Genomic DNA, 26,661 nt, shown 5'->3' with positions numbered 1-26,661 from the left:
CACAAACTGTATTAATTTAAACACTGCCTGGCCCATTAGTTCCAGCCTCTTATTGTCTAATTCTCACATCTTAATTAACCCAATTTTAGTAATCTGTGTAGCACCACGAGGGGTGGCTTACCGGGAAGATTCTAGCCTGCATCCATCTCAGAGAGGAGAGTCATGGCGACTATCTGAGCCATCTACCTCACTTCCTTCTTCCTGTTCTGTCTACTCCACACACCTAAGGGCTGGCCTATTAAATGGGCCAAGGCAGTTTCTTTATTAACGAATGAAATCAACACAAACAGAAGACTCTCCCACATCAGTCCTGGATGTCCTAGAACTAGCTCTGTAGACCAGGCTGGTCTTGAACTCACAAAGATTCACCTGCTTCTGGTTCCTGAGTGCTGGGATTAAAGGTGTGTACTACCACCATCCAGCCCAACATGGATATTAGCATATAATATAAACCTAACAGCACTGGAAAAGATTAAGTTAGGGAAAGTTTAGAACAATAACTAAAGATTTATTTTATTACAAAAGTTTTATAGGGACTGCATAAATGTATCAGTGGTTAAGAGCATATACTGCTCTTCTAGAGGACTCTGAGTTCAAGTCCTAGATACCATATCAGGTGGCCCAAACCTGTCCAGTTCCAGGGTTCTCACACCTCTGGCCTTTGTGAGTACCTGCATTCACATATAAATATATAATCACACACACACGTTATTAAAAATAATGAAAATGGGGTGGGACAAAAGAGGAGCCAGGTATGGTGGCATGTCTTTAGTCCAGGTACTCAGGAAGTAGAGGCAGACAGACTGCTATGAGTTTGAGGCCAGCTTGGTCTATATAGAGAGTTCCAGACACCCAGGGCTACATACTGAGACCTGGTCTCAAAAAGAAAGGAAGGAAAGAAGGTAAAAAGAGAGACTAAATACCCCACGAGCTGTCCTCTAACTTCCACACATGGCTGTGGTGCATGTCTCATACCCCAACTCCCACCATGCACATATATAATAAATATAACTTAGAATTTAAAAGAATTATGACATTTTAAAGGCATCTTTGGTCAAAATAGAAAAATTTCTGAACATCTACGGTGTTTTCCTTTTTGTTTTGTTTTAGAGACAAGGCCATATGGCCTTGGATGGTCTCGAACTCCGCCTCCGGAGAAGTGGAGTTAAAGGTATACACACCATGCCTGGCTCTAGCTGTTTTCTTAAACTGGTACGCATGTAGATAAATAATTTCCCACTGTTTACAATTCAGAAGCAGGCATTTTTTCCTGTCAGAAAACTATTTACCTGTGAAGCAGGATATCCTGGAACCTGACCCCTGAGTGGAGGTGCTTCTGTCTGACAGTCCTGCTGGGAATATATCCAACGAGAGACTGGGGTTGGGCTGTTACCAGGGGATCGGTAAGTGCTTGGAACTTCTGTAGAGTAACTGCTTTGAGTATAGCCAGGTACATAATAAGCTCCAGAGTATGAGGCCGTATTTGGTCCAGGACCAGGAGGGTATGGTGAACCATATGCTCCATTTGTGTAAGAATTCAAACTCTGAAAAAAAGGAGAACCAGAGAGGAAGAAAGATGAATGAGTTAAAGGGCTGAAATGCACTTAATGTCCAACCTTGAAGACTTTAGGAAGAAAAGCTATCAGCAACTGATGAAAATCTAAGCTACCACAACAGTCTATGAAGCACTCCTTCTCCTCTCTGTTGTAACCACAAGTCATGTACTGAACTCAGGCTATGACTCTAAGTTTGGCTGCATAAGTGGAAGAATATATTGAGGACAGATGAAGTGGCAAAGTAGTGGCCTTCTCAAACGTTTTCTTAACTCTAATTCACAATTACATCTACCAGCAGAGAACCCGTATCCACAGAAGGCAACTCAAAGAAGACTGGGAGACTGGCTAAAGGAAAAAGAAATATCACTATATAATGGAAAGGATAGAGAGAAACTCTGTAATTACTTAGTTTTAGTTTCTCTAACAGGAAAATGAAGAGCCTAGACTTACCTTGCAGGATTACTGAGAAAACTAAGTGAGATAACAAAAACAAAGACTCAGCAGGTACACAATGCTCAATAACAGTGATTACGTTCTGTAAGTGTTATGATGAGTTTAAGAAACCAACCCAGGTCTGATTCTACAGTCCATATTGAACAGTGAAACCACCCTGCTTCCCAGATAACACCAACAACAGAAATCAGAAACTCCTCAGTACACTGTTTACTAGTATGGTTGTTCTTTCAAACAGCACTGGGGACTAACCCCTTGCCCAGGCCAGACAAGTGTGTTACCCTAAGGTACATGGTCAGTCCCTTTCCTGTAGTTTTAAATCACCTAACAAGACAATTACATTGTTGATATATAGAATCCTGCTTAATACTCCAAATAAAATGAAAAGCTAAGCTGAAAGCTTAAACCATTACTTTAATGTGTGTGTGTAATCGCATGCGCACGTGTGTATCCCGTATGATAATAACTAAACAGATAAAAAATTTTTCTTTTTTACAAAGTTCTTTAAAAATTGTTTATATTTATTTCATGCACATTGATGTTTTGCCTGTATGTATGTCAGTACTGAGGGTGTTGGATCCCCTGGAACTGAAGTTACTGATAGCCGTGAGCTGTCATGTTGGTGCTGGAACTGAATCAGGTACAAGAGCACCCAGTGCTCTTAGCCACTGAGCCATTTCTCCAGCCCCAAGGATTATTATTTGAAGGAATTTTATTCAATTTATTGTTAGAAACAAGTAGATTTAATTTTAGAACTGCTTCCTTATAAGAATTTTTTTAAAAAAACTTATTCACTCCTTTTTTGAGACAGGTCTCACATAGTTTGACTGGCCTGGAACTTGCTATATAGACAGGGCTGGCTTTGAACTCACAGAGATCCTTCTGCCTCTGCCTCCTGGGTACTGGGATTAATGGTGTGTGCAATCCCTCAGCCAGGTTGCAGCAGCTGCTCAGGGTCTGTGTCCTAGTCTTGTTCTGTCTCAGTGGAGGCAGGCCTCCGCGGCAGACACACTCCACCAGACCATCAGACAAGCCAGAAGCACCCCAGCTTGAGTCCTCTCTTCAAAGTCACTGAAGCAGGAGGGAGTAGGGCAGCACTGTATGCACTGCACAGTCCAGATGTCAGCTGGGACAGGAAAAATAACCCAGACCCTCAGGACAAACTCGGTCCTAATGAACAGTATAAATCCTACTCAGTGAAACTAAGGAACCATGGGCTTCAGCACAGAGCTGCTTAGAATCAAGGTCTTTCAGGAGCCATCTGCACAATTTCCCACTTATCCAGGAAACACTCCTCTGCATGCAGAAAATCATGTTGGGTTTTTTTTTAGAATTTATTACACTGATGAATAAATCTTCCAAACTTGATATATGTCATTATTTTATTTAACACTGAAAATGCACATGGGCCTTTATAGCTAGGATGTAGGGAATATATTACTAGAATTTAAAGAAGAAAAAAAAGGTGTGTGCCACCATGCCTGGTCTTATTATTTTACTTTTTTTGAAATAGGGTTTCTTTGTGTGTAGCTCTGGCTGTCCTGGAATTTGCTCTGTGGACCAGGCTGACCTCAAACTCACAGAGATCCATCTGCCCCTGTCTCCTGAGTGCTGGGATTAAAGGTGTGTGCCACCACTGCCCAGCCTTCTATGACAGTGGGGAGGGGGGGCTATGTGTACACATACTATGGCACACACACTGAGCTCAGAGGACACCTGGTGAGAGTTGTCTCCTCCACCATGTGGGCTCCAGGAACCGAACCTGGGTAACAGGTAACTGAGTTATCTTGCTGGCACTCCTTTGTAAAGTTTTAATCCCGCTGTGTGTATTAGTCACCTTTCTATTGCTGTGATAAAACACTATAACCAAGACATTGAAGAGAAGAGCTTATGTGGGTTTTTGGTTCCAGAGGGTGACTCCAATGTGTGAGTTCACAGTCCACATTGTGGTGGAGCAGAGGCACAGAAGCTGGAGCAGAAAGCTGAGAGCTATAATCTTAAACTATAACACAAAACAGAAAGAGTGAGCTCAGAGTGGCTCAAACCTTTAAACCCTCAAAGTCCTCCCCAGTGACATACTTCCTTAAGCAAGGCATACCTCTTAATAAATCTCCCAAATAGTACCACCAACTGGAGACCGAGTGTTCAAATGTCAGAGCCTATGGGGGAAGAGTCTCATTTAAACCACCACAATATGGCAGTTTTTTGTTTTTATTTTTGTTGTTTTTAAATGCACATACTTAGGTTTATTTACGAGCAATAAAATATGCTATTTGGTATTTGCTTCAAAATACTGTAAGAAAATACTCCAAAGATAAAGACGATACGATCAAGTATTGAGACTTGTGGATGCTGAGCGAACATTTATTTCTACTTTTGTTTGAAATTTTCCTTACTATGAAAGAGTAGGAAGAAGCAGATAGGACTGGTGGTCATAGGCCATACATAATTCCTGCACTCAAGAGTCAGAAGAGAAGAAAGTTCCTGTCACTGAGTCTGCAGGCTGCACAAGACAGGCAGGCACAGAGTGTGCACCAGGGCGGCAGAGATGGCGCAATGGGTAAAAGTGCCTGTTTCGCAAGCTGATGATGTGAGTTTAATCCCTAGGTCCCAGTGAAAGAGCTCCCGAGAGTCTTCTGACTTTCACAAGTGCACTATGGCACACTCCACCCACACTAACACACAAACAGAGCACTAAAAACTGGACTAAAACATTTAAATGTTGTAGAGTATTATTTTAAGGCATGTTACATGTGTTTATGCTCTGGACCATTTGTTTAGCTATGTAAAGATATGTTGCTTTTATTTATGCTGCATTTGTTTAACTCTGTGAAGCTGTGATTCTTTGCCTGTCTAAAACACCTGATGGTCTAAATAAAGAGCTGAATGGCCAATAGTGAGTCAGGGGAAAGGATAGGTGGGGCTGGCGGGCAGAGAGAATAAATAGGTGGAGAGATCTTGGAAAGGGAGGAGGAGGAGAGGAGGGTGTCAGGGTCGGTCACCCAGCCAGCCATGGACCGAGAGTGAAAGTAAGATGTGCAGATGTGGAATAAACAGACCAGAGGCAAAGGGAGTCGGGGTAATTTAAGATAATAAAAACCAGCAAGAAAAAGTCAAGCTAAGACTGGGTATTTATAACTACGATAAGCCTCTGTGTGTGATTCATTTGGGAGCTGGGTGGCAGGCCCCCCAAAAACACAAAAGAACAAAGAGCCAAATGAAGTAAGTGTAATATATATCTGCTTCAGGTGTATATAGATGACAAGGGAAAGGTTGAAGATAGATTCCCTTAATATACCTATGTTAGGGCAGCACAAGCCGTCTTTCCTTATTTTTCAGTTTCGCTTATTATGTCTGTCTGTCCAAGAAGGATCTTACCCTGGAATTCATTGTGAAGCCTCTGTTGGTGCTGAACTTGTGGCTCTCCTTATCTCTGGTCCTGCATCCCCCCCCCCCCCCCTTTTGAGACAGGGTTTCTCTGTGCAGCCCTGGCTGTCCTGGAACTTGCTCTGTAGACCAGGAGGTTGGCCTAGAACTAATTCACAGAGATCTGCCTGTCTCTGCCTCCAGAGTTGGATTAAAGGCATGAGCCACCACTACCCGTACAGTTTTCTTAAGGCATGATCATGATTAATATTTTCTTCAGTATCTCCGTCATCTCAGGAACCATTTTAAATAAATTTGTGAGTTTTCCAAATCTGCCATTAGGAAAATCGGGGCTTCTGGGTCTTTGTTAATAGCTACATTTACCTGTTTTTCTTTATCCCAGCTAAATAATACTAGATGGCTCTAGCCATCCTGACAGCAGGATAAAGTTCTGCTGCTACCATTCCTGTCTGACCAACCTGCATGCATCAACAGCAGCATGGGACATACCAACTGCACTGTGCAGCTGCTTTGCCAATCATCTAACAACTTAAAACTCTGACCCCAGACCCGCACCACTTTGGCACCAGTTAGTTCCAGTTTATCACTTCTCAATTTCTAGTCTAGACATTCTCATATTCAGGCTGGCAAAGAAGCTGGTGCCTTTTCTGAACTGGCACTACCTCCACCTGTTGCTGCAGCCTCAAAAATTGTTCCCTGAAAGTCAGACGGTGATGGTGCATGCCTTTAATCCCAACACTTGGTAGGCAGAAGCAGGCAGATTTCTGAGCTCAAGGCTACAGAGTGAGTTTTAGGAAAGAACCAGAGCTACACAGAAAAGCCCTGTCTCAGAAAAGAAAAAAAAAAAAAAACAATAAATAAGAAAGCTTAAAAAAAAAAAAGCTTCCTGAAAAGAAAACATCTTCATTTTGTCATTATACTTCACTGTTTATAAAGTATTTCCTGCATAGATAGTGCGCATAAATGTGTCATGTGACCTCATCTCAATGTCAGAAATTGAGGAATGTTAAGTTTGGGTGCTATCCCAGGCAAAAGATTATTTCATAAGGCAGACGCAGACATTTCAGCACACATGTTGTGTAACTGAACTCCTGAGTTTCTGCAATCAATGGTGTTCGTTCCTCTGGAAGGAGGCCTTTGGATGCATCATGCTAAGCCACCAGAGCTTTGCCACACCAGCTACTTTACAGAGATCTTATACCACTTTACCACACGTGGTTCCAGTTACTAAGTGAGACCCTCTACCTCTACAGTGCTTGGCTGCAGAGATGGTATTTAGTGAAATGGGTGCTAAAGAGTCACTTGCATATTCAACTATCACCAAGGTATGGTAAAATCAGAGCAGTTCACACCAGACAAAATCCTAACAGAGACAAGGGTGGGTGGACACAAACTCCCATCCTTTACCAGGAAGCTATCTGCAGTTGGTACCTGCTGGGAAAGGGGAGAATCAGTCTTCTTCAATGGGATGACACCGGTTCATCAACCACACGCCAGGGCAGGTCCCATGTCTAGGAGTACTGGCCAACACAGTCCTGGTTTTTGGTGTGTGTGCTTTCATTTTGGGTTTTTGTTTTGTTTTTGTCTTATTGGTATTTATTTTTATTCTCCTTCTGGTTTTCTGTTTGCTTATTTTTTGTTTTTGAGAGAAAGAACAATAAGTTGAGTGCATAGGGAGGTAGGGAGATCTGAGCAGATTTGGGCAACAGAAAGGAATATGATCAAAATATACTGGATGAAAAAAATTTAGTAAAATTTAAAAAAAGGGAAAATGTCATAATAAATCCATTATTATATATACTCAATACACGCTAATTTTTAAATTGAAGTTTGCCAGAGTACTTACCTAGTGTTAATAAAGCCCTGAGTTTGATCCCTAATGCTGAATAAAACTGGGTGTGGTAGCAGGGCCTATCCTAGCTCTTAGGAGATGGAGCCACTCAGATCTATAAGTTTAAGGTCATCCTCAACTACATACCATTTCAGGCCATCCTGTGATACATAACACTGTTTTAAAAGAAGACAGAAAATCTCAATTTTCAACCATACCTGGCCTTGTAACTCTGGTCTTCCTGGATATGCACTTGGATATGGGGCCCTCGGTCGTACAGAATTCCAGTAGTTAGAATTATAGCCAGGATACGGTGACTGTTCCTAAGGAAAAGGGGAAAACAAGTTAATTTTAAAAGCATTCTTTCTGTTATTGATGCTTTCTCCAGCTGGCCTCAAACTTGCAATCCTCCTGCCTCTGCCTTCCCAGCCAGAATTACAGGTGTGTATTACCATGTCCAATTCACTTTTTTGTTGTTTTATTTTGTTTGTTTTTGTTTTTCGAGACAGTTTCTCTGTGTAATAGCCCTGGCTGTCCTGGAACTCATTCTGTAGACCAGGTTGGCCTTGAACTTACAGAGATCCTCCTGCCTCTGCCTCCTGAATGCTGGGATTAGAAGCATGCACCACCACCACCACCTGGCCTAATTCACTCTTAATAATGGTTAGATAGCAAAAATAGATACCTCTAACAAGAGGCAAGATAATAGGAACCAAAAAGAAAAACAGACAAAAAAAGGAGATCTAATATAAAGCCACTACAATCATTATTAAACTTAAAAAGATAAAGTACAAAGTAAATCACATGCCCCAGAACAGAACAATCATTGAACAGCTTTCAAAGACTGGTCTTATGCATTATATACCACACACTGAAATGATAATAAAGAAAGCTATGTCAAGATGACTAGTAAAACTACAGTATTTTGCCTTTACTACCTCTTGCCAGTACATGTTGAGTATACCCAATCAGAAAATCTGAAACCCAAACTGCTCGAATTTTGGATATTTTGACCTCATGTCCTGATGCAGTTAAAATGCATGTAATGGGTATGGGAAGTGGCTGAGTGGCAGAGCACTTACCGAGCTCATTCAAGGCACAGCAAAACAAACAACAAAATGCAGGGGCATTAAAATGCTGTGTAGTTACCTTGAAGCCATGTTGAAAAGTTGTACATATATAAATTTAATGTTTAGATTTAGGTCTTGCCTTCAAAATAACTCATTATGTTTATACAGATATCTTTCAAAAATCTGAAACCTGAAATACTTCCAAACATTTCAGATGAGATACTTAGCCTGTTTAACCAGTACAACATAAAGCTATGTGTCACTCATTTACTTACTTAACAACATTGGAACACGAAACTATTACTTCTAAAGTTTACTACAAGTACATACATCTGGGGTTGGTTTTTTTTTTGTATTCTAGTACTTTTTCCTATGGCCAATATCTCTGCTTATGACCTATAACTTTAGTGCCATCAACTCATGCAGAACAATCACCATTCAAAGGAGTACGTCTACCTGTGATGACATCATCTTTTCAGGCTCTGTCTTCAAATAAGTTACAATAAGCCACTAACCTTTTCTAAGAACCCTCCAGGCCAATGCTCAAACCTTCCAACACACTGACTGTCTACTTTATCCCAGGACGTGCTCATCACTCACCAAGGGAAGTTTCTTTGCTTTGAACTTACAGCTGGTGTACTCTGCTCATAACAAACCATTTTTATTTCCTTTAAAGAGGAAGGTTTTTAATCTGTTAGTTTTTGTGGTTTGTTGGTTATGCTGGATTAAACCTGGAGTTATTGTAGGTCTACACTCTCTTCTATGAATTTAAATCATGAGTAAAGACACAAGAAGACAGGATTGAAACTGACTGCCCTAGAGGTGGTGATGCCAAGCCTGAACACCTGAGCTCCACTTAGGGTCTGTCCTTCTAGCTGATTCCTCTTCTTTTTTTTTTTTTAATATTTATTTATTTATTTATTTATTTATTTATTTATTTATTTATTTATTTATTTATTTATTATGTATGCAATATTCTGTCTGTAAACCAGAAGAGGGCACCAGACCTCATTACAGATGGTTGTGAGCCACCGTGTGGTTGGTGGAAATTGAACTCAGGACCTTTGGAAGAGCAGGCAATGCTCTTAACCTCTGAGCCATCTCTCCAGCCCCCTTCTAGCTGATTCTTTAAGGTTCAATTTTGCTACCGGTATCCTACACTCTTCATTTCCTCCCTTCCTGACTCAACTTCCTATCACCACAGTCCCTTGCTGTTCTTCAGACAGACTCACCTCACAAAAGCCCTGTTGAAATGTAGTTGTCCACTGTGTAGAAAAAACACAAGCAGCTCTCTAGTTTGTTTGTTGTTTAGCTTGTTCTTTTTCCCCCCCATACTTGGGATGGTAGGCAAGTGTTCTACCAGTGTGGTACATCCCTAGCCATTTGTTATTTTTAATCTGAGACAGGGTTCTATGGAGTTGTCAGGCTAGTCTGAAAATTTCTAGCCTTTCATCTTAAGCTACCTGGAAAGACGGGATTGCAGGCCCGTGCCAAGCAATCTGCTAGTTTTCACTTTACACGATTACTGTAAGTCTCAAGAAGGCACTCAGCACTGCTAACAATTAAAGACTCTTAAGTAGGCTCACTTTCTCACTCTCCAGGATGACTTCCTCTCTAATCTCTAAGTACATTGGGGTTGCTCACATGAGCATGGATAAGGGTTACTGACAGGAGCATGGATAACTTAGCAGTGGCTACACCACTGAAGACCACCCCCAATCCCACCCCCAGCAACTGTTAACTGTCAATAGCGGCTTTGGAAGGGGTGGTGCTTTGTCAGGGCTCTCTACTAGCATCTGTTTATGGCCTGTAAGTCCTCAGGAGTCTCTCCTCCATCTATGATGGAGTGCTGTGAAGCCCGATCTTATGCAGGTCTTAGTTCAATGGTCACGTCACGCCCAGATCAGACTTCCATATAACAGTCCTCTCCACCTCTGCTCTCAGTCTTTCCATGCCTACTTCCATAATGGCTCTGAGTAGAGCCATAGAAGGGGTAAAAATGCATGACCCATTTAGGGTAGCACTCCACAGTCACTTTTTCTCAGCACATCAATCAGTTATAAATCTCAGCATTCATCACCACCCACTATAACACATACACATAAACCTCACCACCACCAGCAGCGGTGGTGGTACACATCTTTAATCCCAGCACTTGGGAGGCAGAGGCAGGCGGATCTCTGAGATCAAGGCCAGCCTGGTCTACAAGTTCCAGGAGAGAGAAACCCTGTCTTGAAAACCAAAACCAAAATCTCACCACCACCACTATCAACAACAGCAAACCTTTGACCAAATCTGAGAACAGCACAAAGCTATGAGCATTAACATAAATAACGTGAAGGAAGATCTTTGGTGGGCACAATCTGTCCTTTTAGCAAAACAACGGTAGTAGCAGTTTCCCCATTAGGGCCTATGACCTCCCCAGCCACAGGCTTTTGAACAAGCTTACAGTACCAGACACGAATTCTCTCCTGTAGAGTGGACTCAAATACAAACTGGTCATCAACCCCATAACAGTCATGCCACTATCACAAGAGGGCACACTTTGCCAGGCAAGTTAGTGGTTTAGCATCGGTCCATATCTGGTTAAAACTGTTCATAATTTTTTTTCTCCAGCAGCCTGCACAGCAACTCAAGGCATTATGAAAGTAAGCCAGCAGAGAGAAAGCTTCCAGCTCAGTCTCACTCTGGTTTCTCTGTTCTGCAAACAAAGTATGTGGTGTCCTCAACAACAGGATTTTACCATCTAGTTCTGATGGCAAACAAGAGCAGTGGCAACAGGGTTAGAAACATTACAAACAACATGTATGGATATGCATCAAGTGTGTATCTGTGCCCTAAAAGGCCAGAAGGGGGCGTCAGACGACCTGGAACTAGAGTTACAGAGAGTTGATCTGTCATGTGCACGCTGAATTGAACCCAGGTGCTCTGGAAGACTATCCAGTGCCTTAACCACAGAGCCATCTCACCAGCCCTAGAAGTTGTTCTCTCAAAAAACTGGTGGAAACCTGACAGTGGTGGTGCACTCAGAAGGTGGAGGCGGATCTTCAGACAGTTGTGAGCTGCCATGTGGGTGCTGGGAATTGAACCCGAGTCCTCTGGAAGAGCAGTCAGTGCTCTTAACCACTGAGCCATCTCTCCAGCCCCCAACTCAACCTTCTAAAGCTGAAATTATAGATAACCCACTCAGCACTGATAGGGGCCCTCGGGATCCAAAGTCCTGTCCTTACACTACAAGACAAGCACCTTAGCCACAGAGTCACTTCCCTAGCCCGGTACTTGTTTTTAATTTCACAGATACATTGTGAAATTTGGTAAATGTTAATAAAGTCAAGATTGTGGATTTGAAAAAAATGTACATCGATGACAAGATGCATATCTTTGATTTGTTTTTTTATGGCTATATAAGAAATTCTACCCTTGGCTGGGCATGGTGACACACATCTTTACTCCCAGCACTCTGGAGGCAGAGGCAGGTGGATCTCTGGAGTTCGAGGCCAGCCTGGTCTATAGAGCAAGTTATAAGGCAGCCAGAGCTACACAGAGAAAGAAAGAAAGAAGGAAGGAAGGAGAAAAAGAAATGAAATTACTACCCTTGACTTCTCAAGTTTCAGGATCATTACCCTGAAGAGTAAAGTTAAATGACTCACAATGCCCATTACACATTTCCAGTCTTATCTCAGAATACTCTAGCACATGCACAGCTGAACACTGACCAAACCTTGCGATTCCTTATATGACATCAATCTTTAATTTTTTCAAGTTTCTCCCTAACTTTCTGTCTCGACCCCAGAAAAAAATCTTTTAGTTTGATAATACAGCAAACTCAACAGAAACCAGTCGGCAGTTTAAAGATCAACTCCCTTGCCTCAACAATTGATCTTTAGTTTGGGTACTTTTAAAAGGCTGAGTACTTCACTAGACCATGGGAGTAAAGTCCAACAGCCTACTGACTGAATCAGCACAGAAAGTATGGATTCTTCTTTATGTTAACTTCTTAATGCTTCGTGTTTTTAATTCACTTTTAGAGAAATATTAGCCCAGCCTTTTAAAATATACAATCCAGTGGTTGTTTGGGTGCTCAGAACTGTGAAGCTGTTATCACTGGCTTCAGAAGACTGTATCACTTCGGCACCACCTCCTTCCAGTCCCCAGCCCCCACAGTCCACCAGTTTCCGTCTCTAGGAACTGCTTACTCTGGCATGACACATAAATGGAGTCATACAATATGAAACCCAGCCATTGTGACTCGCTTTACTCACCATCCACGATCTAGTCAAGGTTCATCCATGTTGAAACAAACTTTCTGGATATTATGTTCTAAAACATATGCCACGTTTGTTAATCCAGCCATCAGCTGATAACCATATAAATTACTTCCAATTTTTAGCCATTATGACTAATGATGTTTATGAAGACATACTAAAAATTTTTTTTTTTATGTGGACATGTTTTCCATTTCTTTTTTGTAGTTGTTATTGTTCTTTGCTGGAGACAGAGTCTCACTATGTAACTCTGACTGTCCTGGAACTATGTAGACCAGGCTAGCCTGCTGTTGCCTTCTGAGTGTTAGGAATAAAGGCGTGTGCCACCAATTGTTTTCCATTTCTTGAGTATGCTTAACAAGTGGATCTGCTGGATCATAAGCTAATTCTCTGCCACAAATTTTAGGAACGACCCAGTTATTACCCAAAGCACTATAGTATTCTGCAATCCCATCGTTAACGTGTGAGAATTTTATAATTCATTTTCAGCAACTAAGGATGCTATGAAAGCCAAAAGATGTGTGCCACCATCCTATGATAGCTCCGTACAAGGAGAAAGCAGAAATACATTTTTGGCATGTATACAGGTAATTAAATGTTACAGGTCCAACTAGATGAAGCCAGTTAATTTCTCAGAGCTTTCATTCAAAAATAGGGAGGCATTAATAGCATCTATCCTTCAGTCCTGTGATTAGATAGAACATAAGGGTACTTTGCAACATTGAATATTCGTGCTTCAAACCCAGGCAAAGATTTAGTGATAAGGGACTGAATGATCGGCCTCCCCCACACCACACCACCCCGCCCCGTTCAGATCCCTTCCTCGCGGGAGGGGCTGCTGAGTAACGACTGGAGCTGCAGCTTCCATAATCACGCAGGATAAATTGTTACAGCCCGATCACTCTACCCTACGCTCTCGGGAGAGAGATCCTGCAGCCTGCTACCAAGCTTAGGAAGTCATCGCCGAATAATTTTCTCCTTTCCTTGGTGGTAACAGGCACACTTAACGATGGCCGAAGTGAAAACGAAGGGGCCAATGGAACACAAGCATGTATCCCCTCACTTAACGTCTCTGATCTCTGTCTCGGCACCCTCCCCAGAAGAAGAAGAACAAATCAGAAACCTGAATCGTAGCAAACCCTAAGTAGAGAACCCCCAATGGTCCTCACCTCCGCCCAAGACTTCCCTACCGGATCCCCGGGAAAGACAGCGAAGCTTACCTGGTGTCCGCCTCCGGCTCTACTCGCCTCTGCCCAGGCGCCTCCCGAGGGGTAGTAGGCATCGCCACCTGCGCCTTCTCCGGGCCAGGTGGTCTCGGCCGGGGCGCCCCCGCGCCCTCGCCAGGAAACTGGAGGCTGGGGTGGCTCGGGCCGAAGCGGAGGGTACAAGGGCGGAGGGACGTGCACCGGGACATCGCCTCCGCCGGGCGCATAGTAGCGGCCGTACGAAGGGCCGTCACTGGGGCCGTAGCCCGAGCGCCTCAGGGCCGACATGGGCTCCGGTGCCGCGAAGCGCTTCCCGCCCCCCACGGCCGGCCCATTGCGCAGGCGCCTGCGAGCGACAACGACTGGCGGGCGGCGAGAGGGGTCGGACGGCGGCAGCCAATCCCGAGCCAGTCCCGCCCCCTGCCCGCCGAGCGCCTAGCGGAGATGGACCGGAGCCCGCACTCCGGGCCTCGGAAGAGGGAAGCGAAGAGAGGCCCCGCGCTCGTCACGCGGGAGGAAACGCCTGTCCTCCGCCCTCCGTCCGCCGGACCTGGACTCCACACCACTGCTCAGGAAGGAAGAAACGCTGCCCGCGATTGCACGCCCGGAACGCCTCTTTCTGTGGACGGACACGCGATACCGGAAGTGGGTGGGGTAACCTGAAAGCACTTCCGGCGACTAGCGGCAATTGAGTTGTAGGTGAGCGGCGGGTTCCCGTCCGCGGCCCGCTGACGGGCGACTGGACGCCCTCGCCCACCGGTGCAGCTTTGCCTGAGTTCAAAATGAACTATATGCCCGGGACCGCCAGCCTCATCGAGGACATCGACAGTGAGTAGCTCTCCCCGGGGGAAGCCTGGCATGGGACCCTTTCTCGAGTGGGCTCCTCGTGAGTCCCGGGCCCCGGCGGGGTGGTCTTCCTTCCCGGCCTCGGAGCCCATCCCTAACCTGCCTCCTCTGGCCCTGGGCTGGTGACCCCCAAGCTGTGGAACTCCGAGGTGCTAAGCATCCGACGTGCGAACTGTGAAGTGGCCCAGGCGACTTCCCCCGCGTGCCCTGTCTTTCGCGGCAGTATTTCCAAGTTCTCTTTGGCGGTGGATGGACGAGAGTTGCTCCTAGGAGGGCCCACCAAGACCCGAAAAATGTGAAGACAGCAGCAGTTGAATTTAATTAGCGATCAGCGCAGGCTTTCTGTTGTGGAGCCACTTGCAATCTGCTCTTTCTGTGAGGGTCGTTAGTTCTTTCAGATTAAAGCTGTAGTAGAGACAGGTGTCGGACGTAATAGGTGACTTTTCTAGAAAGGTTAAGTCCCTTCAAACTTGTATTTTTTTTTCTGTTGGACAGTTTTGCTTTTGCTGAAAATAGGTCAGTCCTGTACAAACCAAGAGGACGCAACCTCATCGGTTTTTTTTCTTTTTGTTTTTCTTTTACTTTTTTGTTTGTTTGTTTTTTGTTTTTCGAGACAGGGTTTCCCCGTAGCGTTGGAGCCTATCCTGGAACTAACTCTTGTAGACCAGGCTGGCCTCGAACTCACAGAGATTCGCCCGCCTCTGCCTCCTGAGTGCTGGGATTAAAGGCGTGCGCCACCACTGTCTGGCTTTTCAAACAGCATTTTTTAAAGCAGCATTTTAAAAAAAGTTGTGTATGAGCGTGTATGTCTGTGCACTGTGTGCTTGTCTGGTGCTGGAGAAACCAGAAGAGAACATAGCATCCTCTGACACTAGAGTTACAGGTGGTTGTGAGCCATCTTGTGGGTGCAGGGATTTGAACCTGGGTCCTCTGAAAGAGGAAACAGGTCTCGTAAGTGCTGAGCCATCGCTCTAGTCTGTAAGCGGCGTTTTAACGTCATTTTAATCCTGTGACTTTTCAAAAGCAAAATAATTTATACAGCTTCAAACAAATAAAAGCAAAAACATTAATTCCCTGTGAGTTGCAAATTAGAGAGCATCTAAGATTGCATTCCCAGTTATCAGTTGTAGCACAAATTCTAGTTGGTCTTAATAATAAAAACCCAGAGTCAGATATAGGGATTAATGCTGAAGATCAGAGAAGCAGAGAGGCCAGCCACTACAGAGTTCTTTTACCTCTACCAATGCTCAGACTGCACTGAGCTCTTGTCTCCTCCTGCCTCTCCCCCAGCCATGTCCCTTCCTATCTCCACCTCCTTTGTGTTGGGATTAAAACTGTGGGCCAACACCACCTGGCTGTTTCTCTTTGAGACTGGATCAGTTTCAGGTGGCCCAAGGTGGCCTTGAACTAACAAGAGATCCAATTTGTCTCTGTCTCCCAAGTCCTGGGATTAAAGGTGTGTGCCACCACTGCCTGGCCTCTAGTGACTTAGCTCTGCACTCTGATCTTAATTCAGGCAAGCTTTGTTTGTTAGAACACAAACAAAATATAACTACACACATATATACACACACGCCATGCTATAATCCTATCTGAAGTGTAATGGTATTCTTTTAATGGAGCCTTTTACCTTCACCTTTGCTTACATATCTGAATTACCTAAAGCCTCTAACAACCAGTCCTGCCAGATTACTAAAATTGTTTACTTCTCAAACTTCTCATTCTTGTTTGTGGACCCAGGCTCTCTCCATTACTGAAAATTTTCAAACATTTGCTACTCTTAGTCCCTATCACAACACGCACTGTTCCCTCCAAATCCTTCTGAGTTTTTGTTTTAAGACAGGCTGCCCTGGAACTCGCCTGTCCCGGCCTCTTGAGTGCTCTGATTTAAGATGTGCACCACCATGCCTGGCTCAACTATGTGCTTAACTGTCTGCCCTGATACTGTTTAGTTGTGTGTCCCTGTCAGGCTTGTGTCCCTTTGTACGTATCTTGACTCCTTTCAGTTTTGACTCTTCTGACCATCTTTGCAGTCTGATATTTGCTGCCAAAACTTGAATTTTTTCGAGACAGTGTCTCACTCTGGGGCCAGGCTGGCCTCTGTAGCCACAGCCTTCCTTCTATCTCAGCGTCTCTAAAATTCCCAGGTTACAGACATGGGCCACCATGCCTGGCTTGAAGTTGTATTATTTTTAAAAGATTTGTTTATTTATCTTTATGTGTATCTTTCTTTCTGAGTTTTTTTAAAAGATTTACTTATTGTTTCAGCATATATGTTTGTGCTTACCTGAGTGATGAGTGATGAGTGATACGGTGCATGTGTGCAGGATACCAAAAGAGGGCGTCAGATGCCCTGGAACTAGAGTTACTAGAGAGCCAAACCTCGTCTTCTGCAAAGAGTAGTAGTGTCCTCAACTGATTCTTTCCAAGCTCTCTCTGAAGCATTGTTCATTGTATTCTGTATTGGTTTCTTTTTTTAAGCCCAATTTGTGTTTTTTTTTATGTACGAGTTTGTGGCATCATGTTCATGCAGTAACTGAGGTTTTAGGAAGTTGTGATCTACCTGATGTGTGTGCTGGGAACTGAACCTGGGTCCTCTAGAAGATCAGTAATGCTCTTAACTACTGAGCCATCTCACCAGCCCTCTATGTTTTCTTGGTTTCTCTAACGCTAGTTCTTGCTAATCTCTGGACTAATCTCTGGACGTTACTGTTCTCTCAAGCAGCAGGTGGTCTGAGTTGTTTGGTCCGTTTTCTCTAAATCTGTAGGCATCCTAGACATACTTGAGCATCCTAACTCCTACTTTCCATATACCAGTCTTCAGTGTTTTCTCATTCCTTTTGAAGTTAAAGCTTGCCTTCGATACTTTCCTTCTAACTTTAACTCCTGTTCTTTCTTTTATCTTTGAACCAAATGTTAATATGCTACTTTTTCCCTTTATGCCTAATTTATTTATTAGATTTCTCTAATCTTTTTATTTCCACTTTCCCCTTCTCATATCCAAAACTTATCCTTCAAGGTCCAATACATATCCCAATACGTGTAGTTTCTTTTAAGTCTTATTTAATTAAGATTTGCTTGCCCTTTTTGTTTGTTTTTGTTGTTTGTTTGTTTTTGTTTTGTTTTTCGAGACAGGGTTTCTCTGTAGCTTTGGAGCCTGTCCTGGAACTAGTCTTGTAGACCAGGCTGGCCTCGAACTCACAGAGATCCACCTGCCTCCCAAGTGCTGGGATTAAAGGCCTACACCACCACTGCCCAGCGATTTGCTTCTTATAATACTAAATTTTAGCCTAATATGACTGTAAATTCCTTTAGAGAAGAAGCATTTCTCTTCATATAGAAAGTACTTTATGCTGGGTAGTAGTGATGCACACTTCTAATCCTAACACTCAGCAAAGGCAGCCAATCTCTAAGTTTGAGGCCAGCCTAGTCTACAGAGCGCATTCCAGGACAGTCAGGGATACACAGAGAAACCCTGTAGGTGTGGGGAGGCATTCGCTGCAACATCTGACCTGGTGTACGGACTTTAATTTTGAGCTAGACATAGTGAAACATGCCTTTAATCCCAGCATTTGGGAGGCAGACACAGGTGGATCTCTGTGAATTCAAGACTGGCCCAGTCTACAGAATAAGTTCCAAGACATCCAGAACTACACATCGAAACCCTATCTCAAAAACAAAAGAACAAAAAATCCTAAAGTGCTTTTTGCATAGATTTGAAAAAACGAATGGTTAAAATCTTGCATGCTTTTCTAATAGCTGACTTATTTGAATCCTTAAAGTTATCTATCTCTTCAGAGAGCGCCCCCCCATTTTCTTTTTTTTTTTTTTAAAATATTTATTTATTTATTATGTGTACAATATTCTTTCTGTGTGCACATCTGCAGGCCAGAAGAGGGCACCAGACCCCATTACAGATGGTTGTGAGCCACCATGTGGTTGCTGGGAATTGAACTCAGGACCTTTGGAAGAGCAGGCAATGCTTTTAACCACTGAGCCATCTCTCCAGCCCCCCCCCCCCCCCCCATTTTCTATATCCACTTTGGTGTGTCCTTCATCCTGTTATCATGTTGTCTTGTATACTGTTCTGCTGTATTATCACATGAGGTACTTTTCTTGTTTTCCTGCTACAATAAATACAGATTCATAAGGTTGATGACTTTCAGACCTCAGAATAGTTTAGACCGGTGGTTCTCAACCTTCCTAATGCTGAGACCTTTTAATACAGTTCCTCATGTTGTGGTGACTCCCAACCATAAAATTTTTATTTTTGTTGCTACTTCATAACTGCAATTTTGCTACTATTATGAATTGTAAGTATTTGATATGTGACTCCCATGAAGCTCTCAACTCCAGGGGTTCAGACCCATAGATAGAGAACCCCTGATTTAGAGAGATGACTCAGTGATTAAGTGTGCGCACACCTCTCTCGGAGGGAGGGCCAGAGTGGTGCCAGCAGCCACACCAGTGGCTCACTGGGAACTGCCTGGAACTCCAGTGCTAATGAATCTCCTGCTGCCTTCTGGTTTGTACATACATGTACACAGACACAAACACAATACATTTATTTTGTTTTAAAGCTTTTAATTGAATTACTGTTCTAGGCCATTATCAAATCTTAACATTCCTGCATTTCTTTAGTTCTTGTTTGTCACCAACCACTCTAAAGCATTGTTTTCATTTCAGATTTCCTTGATTGAAAGCAAAATATGAAGCCAGGTGGTAGTGGCACACTCCTTTAATCCCAACACTTGGGAGGCAGAGGCAGGTGAATCTCAAGGCCAGTCTGGTCTACCAGAGAGAGTTCCAGGACATCCAGGGCTACACAGAGAAACCCAGTCTCAAAAAAAAAAGAAAGAAAAAAGAAAAGAAGAAAGAAAAGGGTGTGTGTGGTGGGGGGAAGCAAAATGTGAGAAAGAGAAAGTTGAAGAAGTAATTCTGGGAATAAGGTAATAGAAACCTAGCTAATAATGAAGGTAATAGAACTATCATTCTGGCACTTAGATGGAGGCAGATCATCCTTGGCTGTGTGGTGATTTGAGCCCAACTAAGTTGTGTAAAATCCTCTCAGAAAAATAAAAATCGTCTAGGCCAAGTTTTGATGTTTAAGATGGAGAAATTATGACACTAAGAAGGTTAAATGTAAACATCAGAGCCTGGAACCAACTGCCCTTCCTGACTGCTTAGTGTCCTCTTCTGACTGCAGTGCTACTCTGAGTCTTTCCAGGACTGATCTCCTCTAAACCCCAGGCTGCCTAGTCTTTCCTCCCATGTTTACAATTAACTCCACCCTACATACATCAGAAGAGCGTCTGGTACAGTTTAAATACTATTAACTGAATTTTTATTGGTACCATATGAGCTCACTGAAACTGACAGTTTTTGTTTTAAAGATTTTTTCTCCTTTCCCCAGAAAAACACTTGGTCCTACTTCGTGATGGAAGGACACTGATAGGGTTTTTAAGAAGCATTGATCAGTTTGGTATGTATTATTATGACCTTACTCTTTAATCCTATTGAATTTTTTTGGTATCACTTTATATTCAGATTTACTTATCTCTAACTTTTCTCATGTATCAGAAAAATGGAACTGTTTGGGGTGAGTAAATTGTTTTCAAATTATGATTAGGTGTTTCAGAAGCTTGTATATTTATGAGTTTGTATTCTAAAACTGATTTTCACCAGTGTTTTTATTTTCCCCATTAGAGGGAGCCAAATGACAGAAATAAAGTTAGTCTTCAAATCATTTCCTGGAGGTAATCCCTCCCTGTCCAGTGAAAATAGAGTAGAAGCCATTTCCTGAAACTTGCTGAGAGAAGGGGGAGAAACTCAATAGTTTACATGTTAGTAAACTCAGTAGTTTACATGTTAGTAAACCAGATTTAGGAGTCAGTCTTCACTTTGCAATCTGCATGTTCTGAAGGAAGAGGTCTATGTTTCTCAGTTCACACATGTTCTGAAGGAGGAGGTCTATGTTTCTCAGTTCATACATTTGTAGGTCATGATCTGCTAAGTCACTGGATTTGAATGTGAGGGAAAATGCAGCTGAAACACCAGAAGTTAGAAGATACAAACAGCCAGCCATGCGCCTATAGTCTCATACTTGTTAGGCTGAGGCAAAACAATTACCTTGGAAACAGATCAAGAACCATCTCAAGCCAAAACAATAAGATACACACATCAATTTCTGTTTTACTTCAAGTAAGACAAATAGTACTAATTGAAAGAAGAAAAATATCCCTACAGGTTGGTGTTCTAAATCTTAAGTTAAATTCATCAGTGCTTCGAAGGGATAAATAATGAGTATTGAGATTATCAGGTCCGATTATCTGACACAGCGAAGAAAGAATCTTGCTGTGTCATAATCTATAAAAGTTACATTGGATTACACGAATCATTAGTACCGAACAAAAATTAAACCTCAGTGAAGTCACCACATACATATATTCACACAACAAAGAAAAACTCTCCTTCCAAAAAAATCAGAACTTTAATCTTGGCAATTGTCTAAACTCAGGTTTTCCAGAGTTCCATTCTTTTCTATTTCTCTCGGGACCATGTTGATACTAGCAGTTACATAATACAGAAGCAACTTATTTCTACCATCATTCATTCATTAGCCCAACATAATGGGAAATACTCTTTACTTGTTTGAATGTCTTCTGAAATTGAACATATGGTGGCTCCTGTCTATAATCACAGCATGTATAAGAGGTTGAGGCAGGAGAATCATCTCAAATTCTGGAACAGCCTGGATTACATTGTGATTTCTAGGCCAGGTGAGACTAGAATGAGACCCTACCTCCCCCGCAACCCCCCCCCCCAAATTCTCCTAAATGGTTTGTGTAATCAATGAAATTTAAAAATAACTAAATAATTGAATCTGTTTCTTCTCTATGTTCTTGTAGCCAACTTAGTGCTGCATCAGACTGTAGAGCGCATTCATGTGGGCAAAAAGTACGGTGATATTCCTCGAGGGATTTTTGTGGTCAGAGGAGAAAATGTGGTCCTACTTGGAGAAATAGTAAGTGAAAACTCTTGCGCTGCTGTGGGTCTGGGCACTGATGCCAGCTGGCTTCTTCCTGAGTCCAGCAGGCTTCACACAAGAACCTACCAGATAGGGAAGCTGTAGTTGCCAGAGCAACACTGCAAAAAGTAACTAACATCATTCCATTGCTTTTTGGCATTTTAAAGATTTAATCTCACTAGCAGAATATTGTTGACTTTAGCTGATAGAAAACAATGTTGCTGGTTCTCACTTGGGTAGCACATATAACTAAGATTGGAATAATAGAGATTAGTGTGGCCCCTGTGCAAGCATGACACAGATCTGTGAAGTGGTCCATATTTTTTCATCTGGAAAGAAAGAAACAAAGTTGCTGGGTGTGGTGGCTGAAGCTAGGGTAGGTGAAACTCCTGAAGCTAAGCTGTGCTCCATAGTGAGTTCCAGGCCAGCCTGGGCGCCAGTATAATACCCTCTTTCAAAAGAATAAAACAGCTGGACGGTGGTGCACACCTTTAATCCTAGCATTTGGGAGGCAGAGGCAGGCGGATCTCTGTGAGTTCGAGTTCAGCCTGGTCTACAGAGCGAGTTCTAGGACAGCCAGGTCTACACAAAGAAAAAGTGTCTCAAAAAAAGAAAAAAGAAAAGTAAAATAACAAATACATTGATAATTCATGTAATTTTTAAATAATCTAATAACAAGAAGTTACAGACTTTAAATTATATGTTCTGTTTATAAAGGTATAATTTAGGGCTGGGAGTATATCACAATGGTAAAGTCCTTGTCTACCTCTGAAAACAAGAAGATTTACATGTTGGAATATTTTAATTATTTAAATAATTGGTTAGGAGTTGGGGAGATGGCTCAGTGACTAAGAGCACATACTGTTCTCACTGAGGGCCTGAATTTGGTTCCCAGCTCACAACTGCATATAACTCAAGCTCCAGGAGATCCCAGGATACCTCTGTTTATATGCACATATCATCCCCAACACATACATAATTATAAAAAAACAATAAAATTAAATAATTGGTTACAAGTAGTTTTTTTGTGGCACCAAGTTAATTGACAACATTTGAGGAAAGTATTGTACAGATTTTTAAAGGGGGAAAAAAGAAAACAATAGGTATAGGAAAAGTCATTCTGAGGTTTCAGAGTAAAACTCATGACCAGGGAGGAGGGACCTGAATATTTGTGCCAGGAAGACCAGATAGTGAGTGGAATGTTAAATTGCATCTGAAGTATTATTGCTTGCAATGTTTGTGTGTATACACGTTAGAAGATGATTATAATTGTATGTGTTTATATATACACGTATGTTTGAAACATTTAGTCCCTGTTAGACTGTTTGAAATTGAGAATAGGGCGGGGGATGTTGCTCAGAAGTAGTGTGCTTAGGTAGCATGTATAACACCACAAAAGAAGAGGGGGAAAGAGAGGAAGAAATTAAAGACTGATATCTTCTTACTTGGTTTTTAGAGTTTCTCAGTAGTTAGCAATGTCTTAATTTAGTGTTCAGATGTCTTTTGTGTAGAACAGTTTAGTATGTAGTTATTTTTCTCTTAATATTTCAAGAAAATGAGAAAATTCTGTCAGTTTGGTGGATAGGCCTCATGTAGGAAACAGCTTAACTCAGCTGTGTAGTGAGTTTGAGGTCAGCATGAGACTGTCTCCAACATACGGGGCTTGGCTTTACTGGTGAAATGTTTGCCACACATGCATTGAGTCTGAGTTTGGATGCCTGGCACCTACATAAAAGCCAGGCATTGTGGTACAGGGCTGTAGCTCCAGCATTGGGAGGTAAAGGCAGGTAGATTATGGGAGCTCAGAAGCTAGCCACTCTAGCTGAAACCAAGAGGTTCTCTAAGAGACTATGTCTCAAAAAATAAGGATGTGATAAAGCACTCTGTGTCAGCCTATGGCCTCCACATATACATACACACATAAACATGCGTCTGCTTCCTGAACACTGCTGTGAAATGCATTAGTACCTCATTATTTTAAAATATTTTTGTTGTGGTGGGGCTAGAAAGATGGCTCAGCAGTTAAGGACACTTGTTGCTCTTGCAGAGAACTGGGTTCAGTTCTCACCACCCACATAGTGGCTTACAGCCATCTATAAACATTGCATTACTGAAGAAGTCTCTAATGGTACCCCATGGTGGCACCTACCTGTAACTTCAGAAGTATGGAAATAGGCAGGAACATCACAAGTTTATGGCTACCCTGGGCAAGACCTTATTCCCTCCCACCCCCCAAAAAAAGAAAAAAAAAAAAAAAACAAAACAAAACACGGGTGCCTGGATTCTGCTTGATTAAGAAAATTTAACTTTAGAAGGACTGTCACATCATGATCATCCCAAGTAGTTCAGTGAGTGATATACCGAAACGCCCGGGAAACAGAGTGCTAAGAACATGGTCTTTCTTCATTTCAGGGTTATGAGGGAAGGATTAGGTGATTATATGTAGTTTTTAGCAGATAACCTTTGACCCAGGTAACTTATGCAACTTGTGTGGTTTCTAACCTCCTAGTGAGAGTCCTCCCGATACCACAGCTGATGAGTTCTGAGACCTTGGGGACCTGTGTCAGTTGTCCAGACTGAAACGTCCTCAGTGTTTTTGATCAGCATCCTTCCTAACCTCAGCAAAAGTCATAAAAATGAACTAGAAAGATGGCTCAATAATTGAGTGCTTACTGCTCTTGTAGCTCTTGAGAACCTGAGTTCAGTTCCCAGCATCCACAGAGTGACTCATAACTGACTATAACTGCAGCTCCAGAACTTCTGCACACCCCCGGTAGACGTAAATTAAAAGTCACACAGAGGACAAGAGGCTTGTCTGTATTCCCAGCGTTCACTACTATAAGTGAGTTCCAGAACACACAGCTTTTGCTGTGTAACCAAATCCGGTTTAGGAGGGGTGGGAGAGCTCAGAAATATATTGCTACTTTTTCCATGTAGGCTTTCCATGTTACAGAAACACAAATAATACTTAAACATCGTAAGAATGATAAAATCTGTGGATTAGTGAGGCTCATTTATAGTTCTGCTTTACAAAATTGGTTGCTAAATGTTTATGACAAATATTAAGTATATTATGCTGTGTTAAATGAAAATAAAATTTACAGTCAGTATTTGCATTATGGGTTTGTTTTATTAAGTATATTATGCTGTGTTAAATGAAAATAAAATTTACAGTCAGTATTTGCATTATGGGTTTGTTTTATTTTAAGTCTTGGATACACCTAGTCTGGTGATGTAGCTTAGCAGGAGAGGCTTGCCTTGCACACACAGGACTCTGGGTGGTCTCCAGCACCCTGGATCAAAACAGTTCCTAGGCCAGTGAGTTGACTCACTGGTTTAAAGCACTTGTGCAAGCTTGACAATCGGTTCAATTCCTAGAACCCAAGTGAGTGTGGAAGGAGAGGACACCACAGAGCTGTCTTTAGACCGTCACGTGTGCAGAGACAACGTTTAAAAACACAGTCCCAAAAAATAAACATAGACTCAGTGCCTCGGATAATAAATTAACTGGCCCACACCTGAAAATTGATGACATTTACCAAGTATTGGTGTTCCATACTAGAATTATGAATAATTTTTTTAATGTTTCAGATTGCCTGCTAATATTATAAATTTCCTACAGTGTGTATGCTTTTTTTTGAAGTAAGGAAAATGAAGTAATATTTTTATTAAACAAAAGAATTTATCTGGGCATGGTGGCACATGCCTTTAATCCCAGTACTTGGGAGGCAGAGGCTGGGAACTCGAACTCTTTAAGTTCAAGGACAGCCATGGCTAAGCAGAGAAACTTATCTTGAAAGAAAAAAAGTAAAATACAAGATTTCTCTGTAGCTATTGTAGCCTGAATACTTTCTTTGGGACCCGTATAATAAGAAGGTATCCTTCTGTAAACAGCCATAGAGGATTTGTGAGTGTGTGTGCACACTTACGAGGTGTGCGTGTAGGTCAGAGGAGATAATCTTGGGTATCAGTGCTCATTTTGTACCTTATTTGAGACAGGGTCTCTCTCCACTGTGTACCCCAGGCTGACTGGCCCTCCAGTTTCCAGAGATCCTCCTGTGCATCTTCCCAGCTCCCTGTAGGAGCACTGGGATCATAGGTGTGTACTACTGTGTCCAGCTTTATATGGGTCCTAGGGATTCAAACTCAGGTCTTCTCAAGTGCACAGCAAACACTCTGTCCATGGAGTTATCACCCAAGAGTGTTAACCTGAGTAACATGGGACTTGCTGTGCACGCTGATGCTGACCTCCGTGTGCGCATTCTAAGTGGTATATGTTGTGCAGCAGTGTTACTGCCTGTCTGTGTGATGGAGGCTATTTCAGCCTTATCACAGTTAACGAAAAGCAGTCCAAGCTACATACTGGACTCTGTAAGGTTTTGTATTCTGGCCTTCATGGGAAGTAGTTCAAACCTGCCTATTTTGCAGGACTTGGAAAAGGAGAGTGACACACCCCTCCAGCAAGTGTCTATTGAAGAGATCCTAGAAGAACAGAGGGTAGAACAGCAGAGCAGACTGGAGGCAGAGAAGCTGAAGGTTCAGGCCCTTAAAGATCGGGGCCTCTCCATCCCTCGAGCAGATACTCTGGACGAGTACTGAGTCCTTTGCTCTAGAGAGCAAGGGCTCCCACCCGGCCACCGTACACATTTGACCAGACAGAGACTGTCAACGTGAAAACTGATCTATCTTATTCTTTCACATACGCCAACATGAAGAAATCATGTGATTTTGTTCTTTTTTTTTTAACAAAATAATTGTATATGTCATTGTGCTTTTCTGTTTCAAATAGTTTGATTCTATAGCCCTGGCTGACCTTGAACTCACTACGTAGACCAGGCTGACCTCAGCTTGTGGGATCATAGGTGTGCTCCACCATTGCCGTTTTGTGGTTTAGAGAAACAGTGGCTTGTGGAGCTGAGAATCACGTCTCGATATTGCTTTTCTTATCTCAGAGTTTACATTTCTTTTCAAAAGATATTTCCCCTTTTACTTGTAAATAAAGAATGAATCTCTTGGTGTCA

At 42.5% G+C, this 26,661-nt stretch overlaps 2 protein-coding genes and 1 pseudogene across 3 annotated transcripts in view; 2 read left to right on the top strand and 1 right to left on the bottom strand.

Moving 5' to 3' along the window:
- Bag4 (BAG cochaperone 4) overlaps nucleotides 1-14,387 on the bottom strand; it is a 20,473-nt gene extending 6,086 nt beyond the window's left edge. Inside the window, exons 1-3 of the mRNA XM_038325723.2 lie at nucleotides 13,783-14,387; nucleotides 7,446-7,550; nucleotides 1,290-1,544 (exon numbers count right to left, since the gene is read on the bottom strand). Coding sequence (XP_038181651.1) covers nucleotides 1,290-1,544; nucleotides 7,446-7,550; nucleotides 13,783-14,055 — 633 coding nt within the window. The 5' untranslated portion in view covers nucleotides 14,056-14,387. The remainder of the gene's footprint in view (nucleotides 1-1,289; nucleotides 1,545-7,445; nucleotides 7,551-13,782) is intronic.
- On the top strand, nucleotides 14,222-26,661 carry Lsm1 (LSM1 homolog, mRNA degradation associated). 2 transcript variants are annotated; one of them, XM_038325725.2, is made up of 4 exons: nucleotides 14,225-14,595; nucleotides 20,027-20,095; nucleotides 21,522-21,637; nucleotides 26,069-26,661. In XM_038325725.2, exons 1-4 carry the CDS (start codon nucleotides 14,550-14,552, stop codon nucleotides 26,237-26,239), a joined length of 402 nt encoding a protein of 133 aa, XP_038181653.1. In that variant the 5' UTR covers nucleotides 14,225-14,549; the 3' UTR covers nucleotides 26,240-26,661. The 2 variants fall into 2 exon arrangements, with proteins under 2 accessions (XP_038181654.1, XP_038181653.1); XM_038325726.2 differs by lacking the exon at nucleotides 20,027-20,095 and having other exon boundaries at nucleotides 14,222-14,595.
- Nucleotides 21,865-21,965, top strand: LOC119813805 (annotated as a pseudogene).

Source organism: Arvicola amphibius, chromosome 4, assembly GCF_903992535.2.
Source record: "Arvicola amphibius chromosome 4, mArvAmp1.2, whole genome shotgun sequence".
NCBI classification, from domain to species: domain Eukaryota; kingdom Metazoa; phylum Chordata; class Mammalia; order Rodentia; family Cricetidae; genus Arvicola; species Arvicola amphibius.
The sequence above is the reverse complement of the archived record's forward strand: the minus strand, read 5'-3'. Positions and strand labels throughout refer to the sequence as shown.

Coding starts and splice junctions, on each gene's coding strand:
- Lsm1 (XM_038325725.2), top strand. CDS start 14,550: ATGAACTATATGCCCGGGACCGCCAGCCTCATCGAGGACATCGACA. Junction 14,596..20,026: donor CCTCATCGAGGACATCGACA/GTGAGTAGCTCT, acceptor TCCTTTCCCCAG/AAAAACACTTGGTCCTACTT. Junction 20,096..21,521: donor AAGAAGCATTGATCAGTTTG/GTATGTATTATT, acceptor ATGTTCTTGTAG/CCAACTTAGTGCTGCATCAG.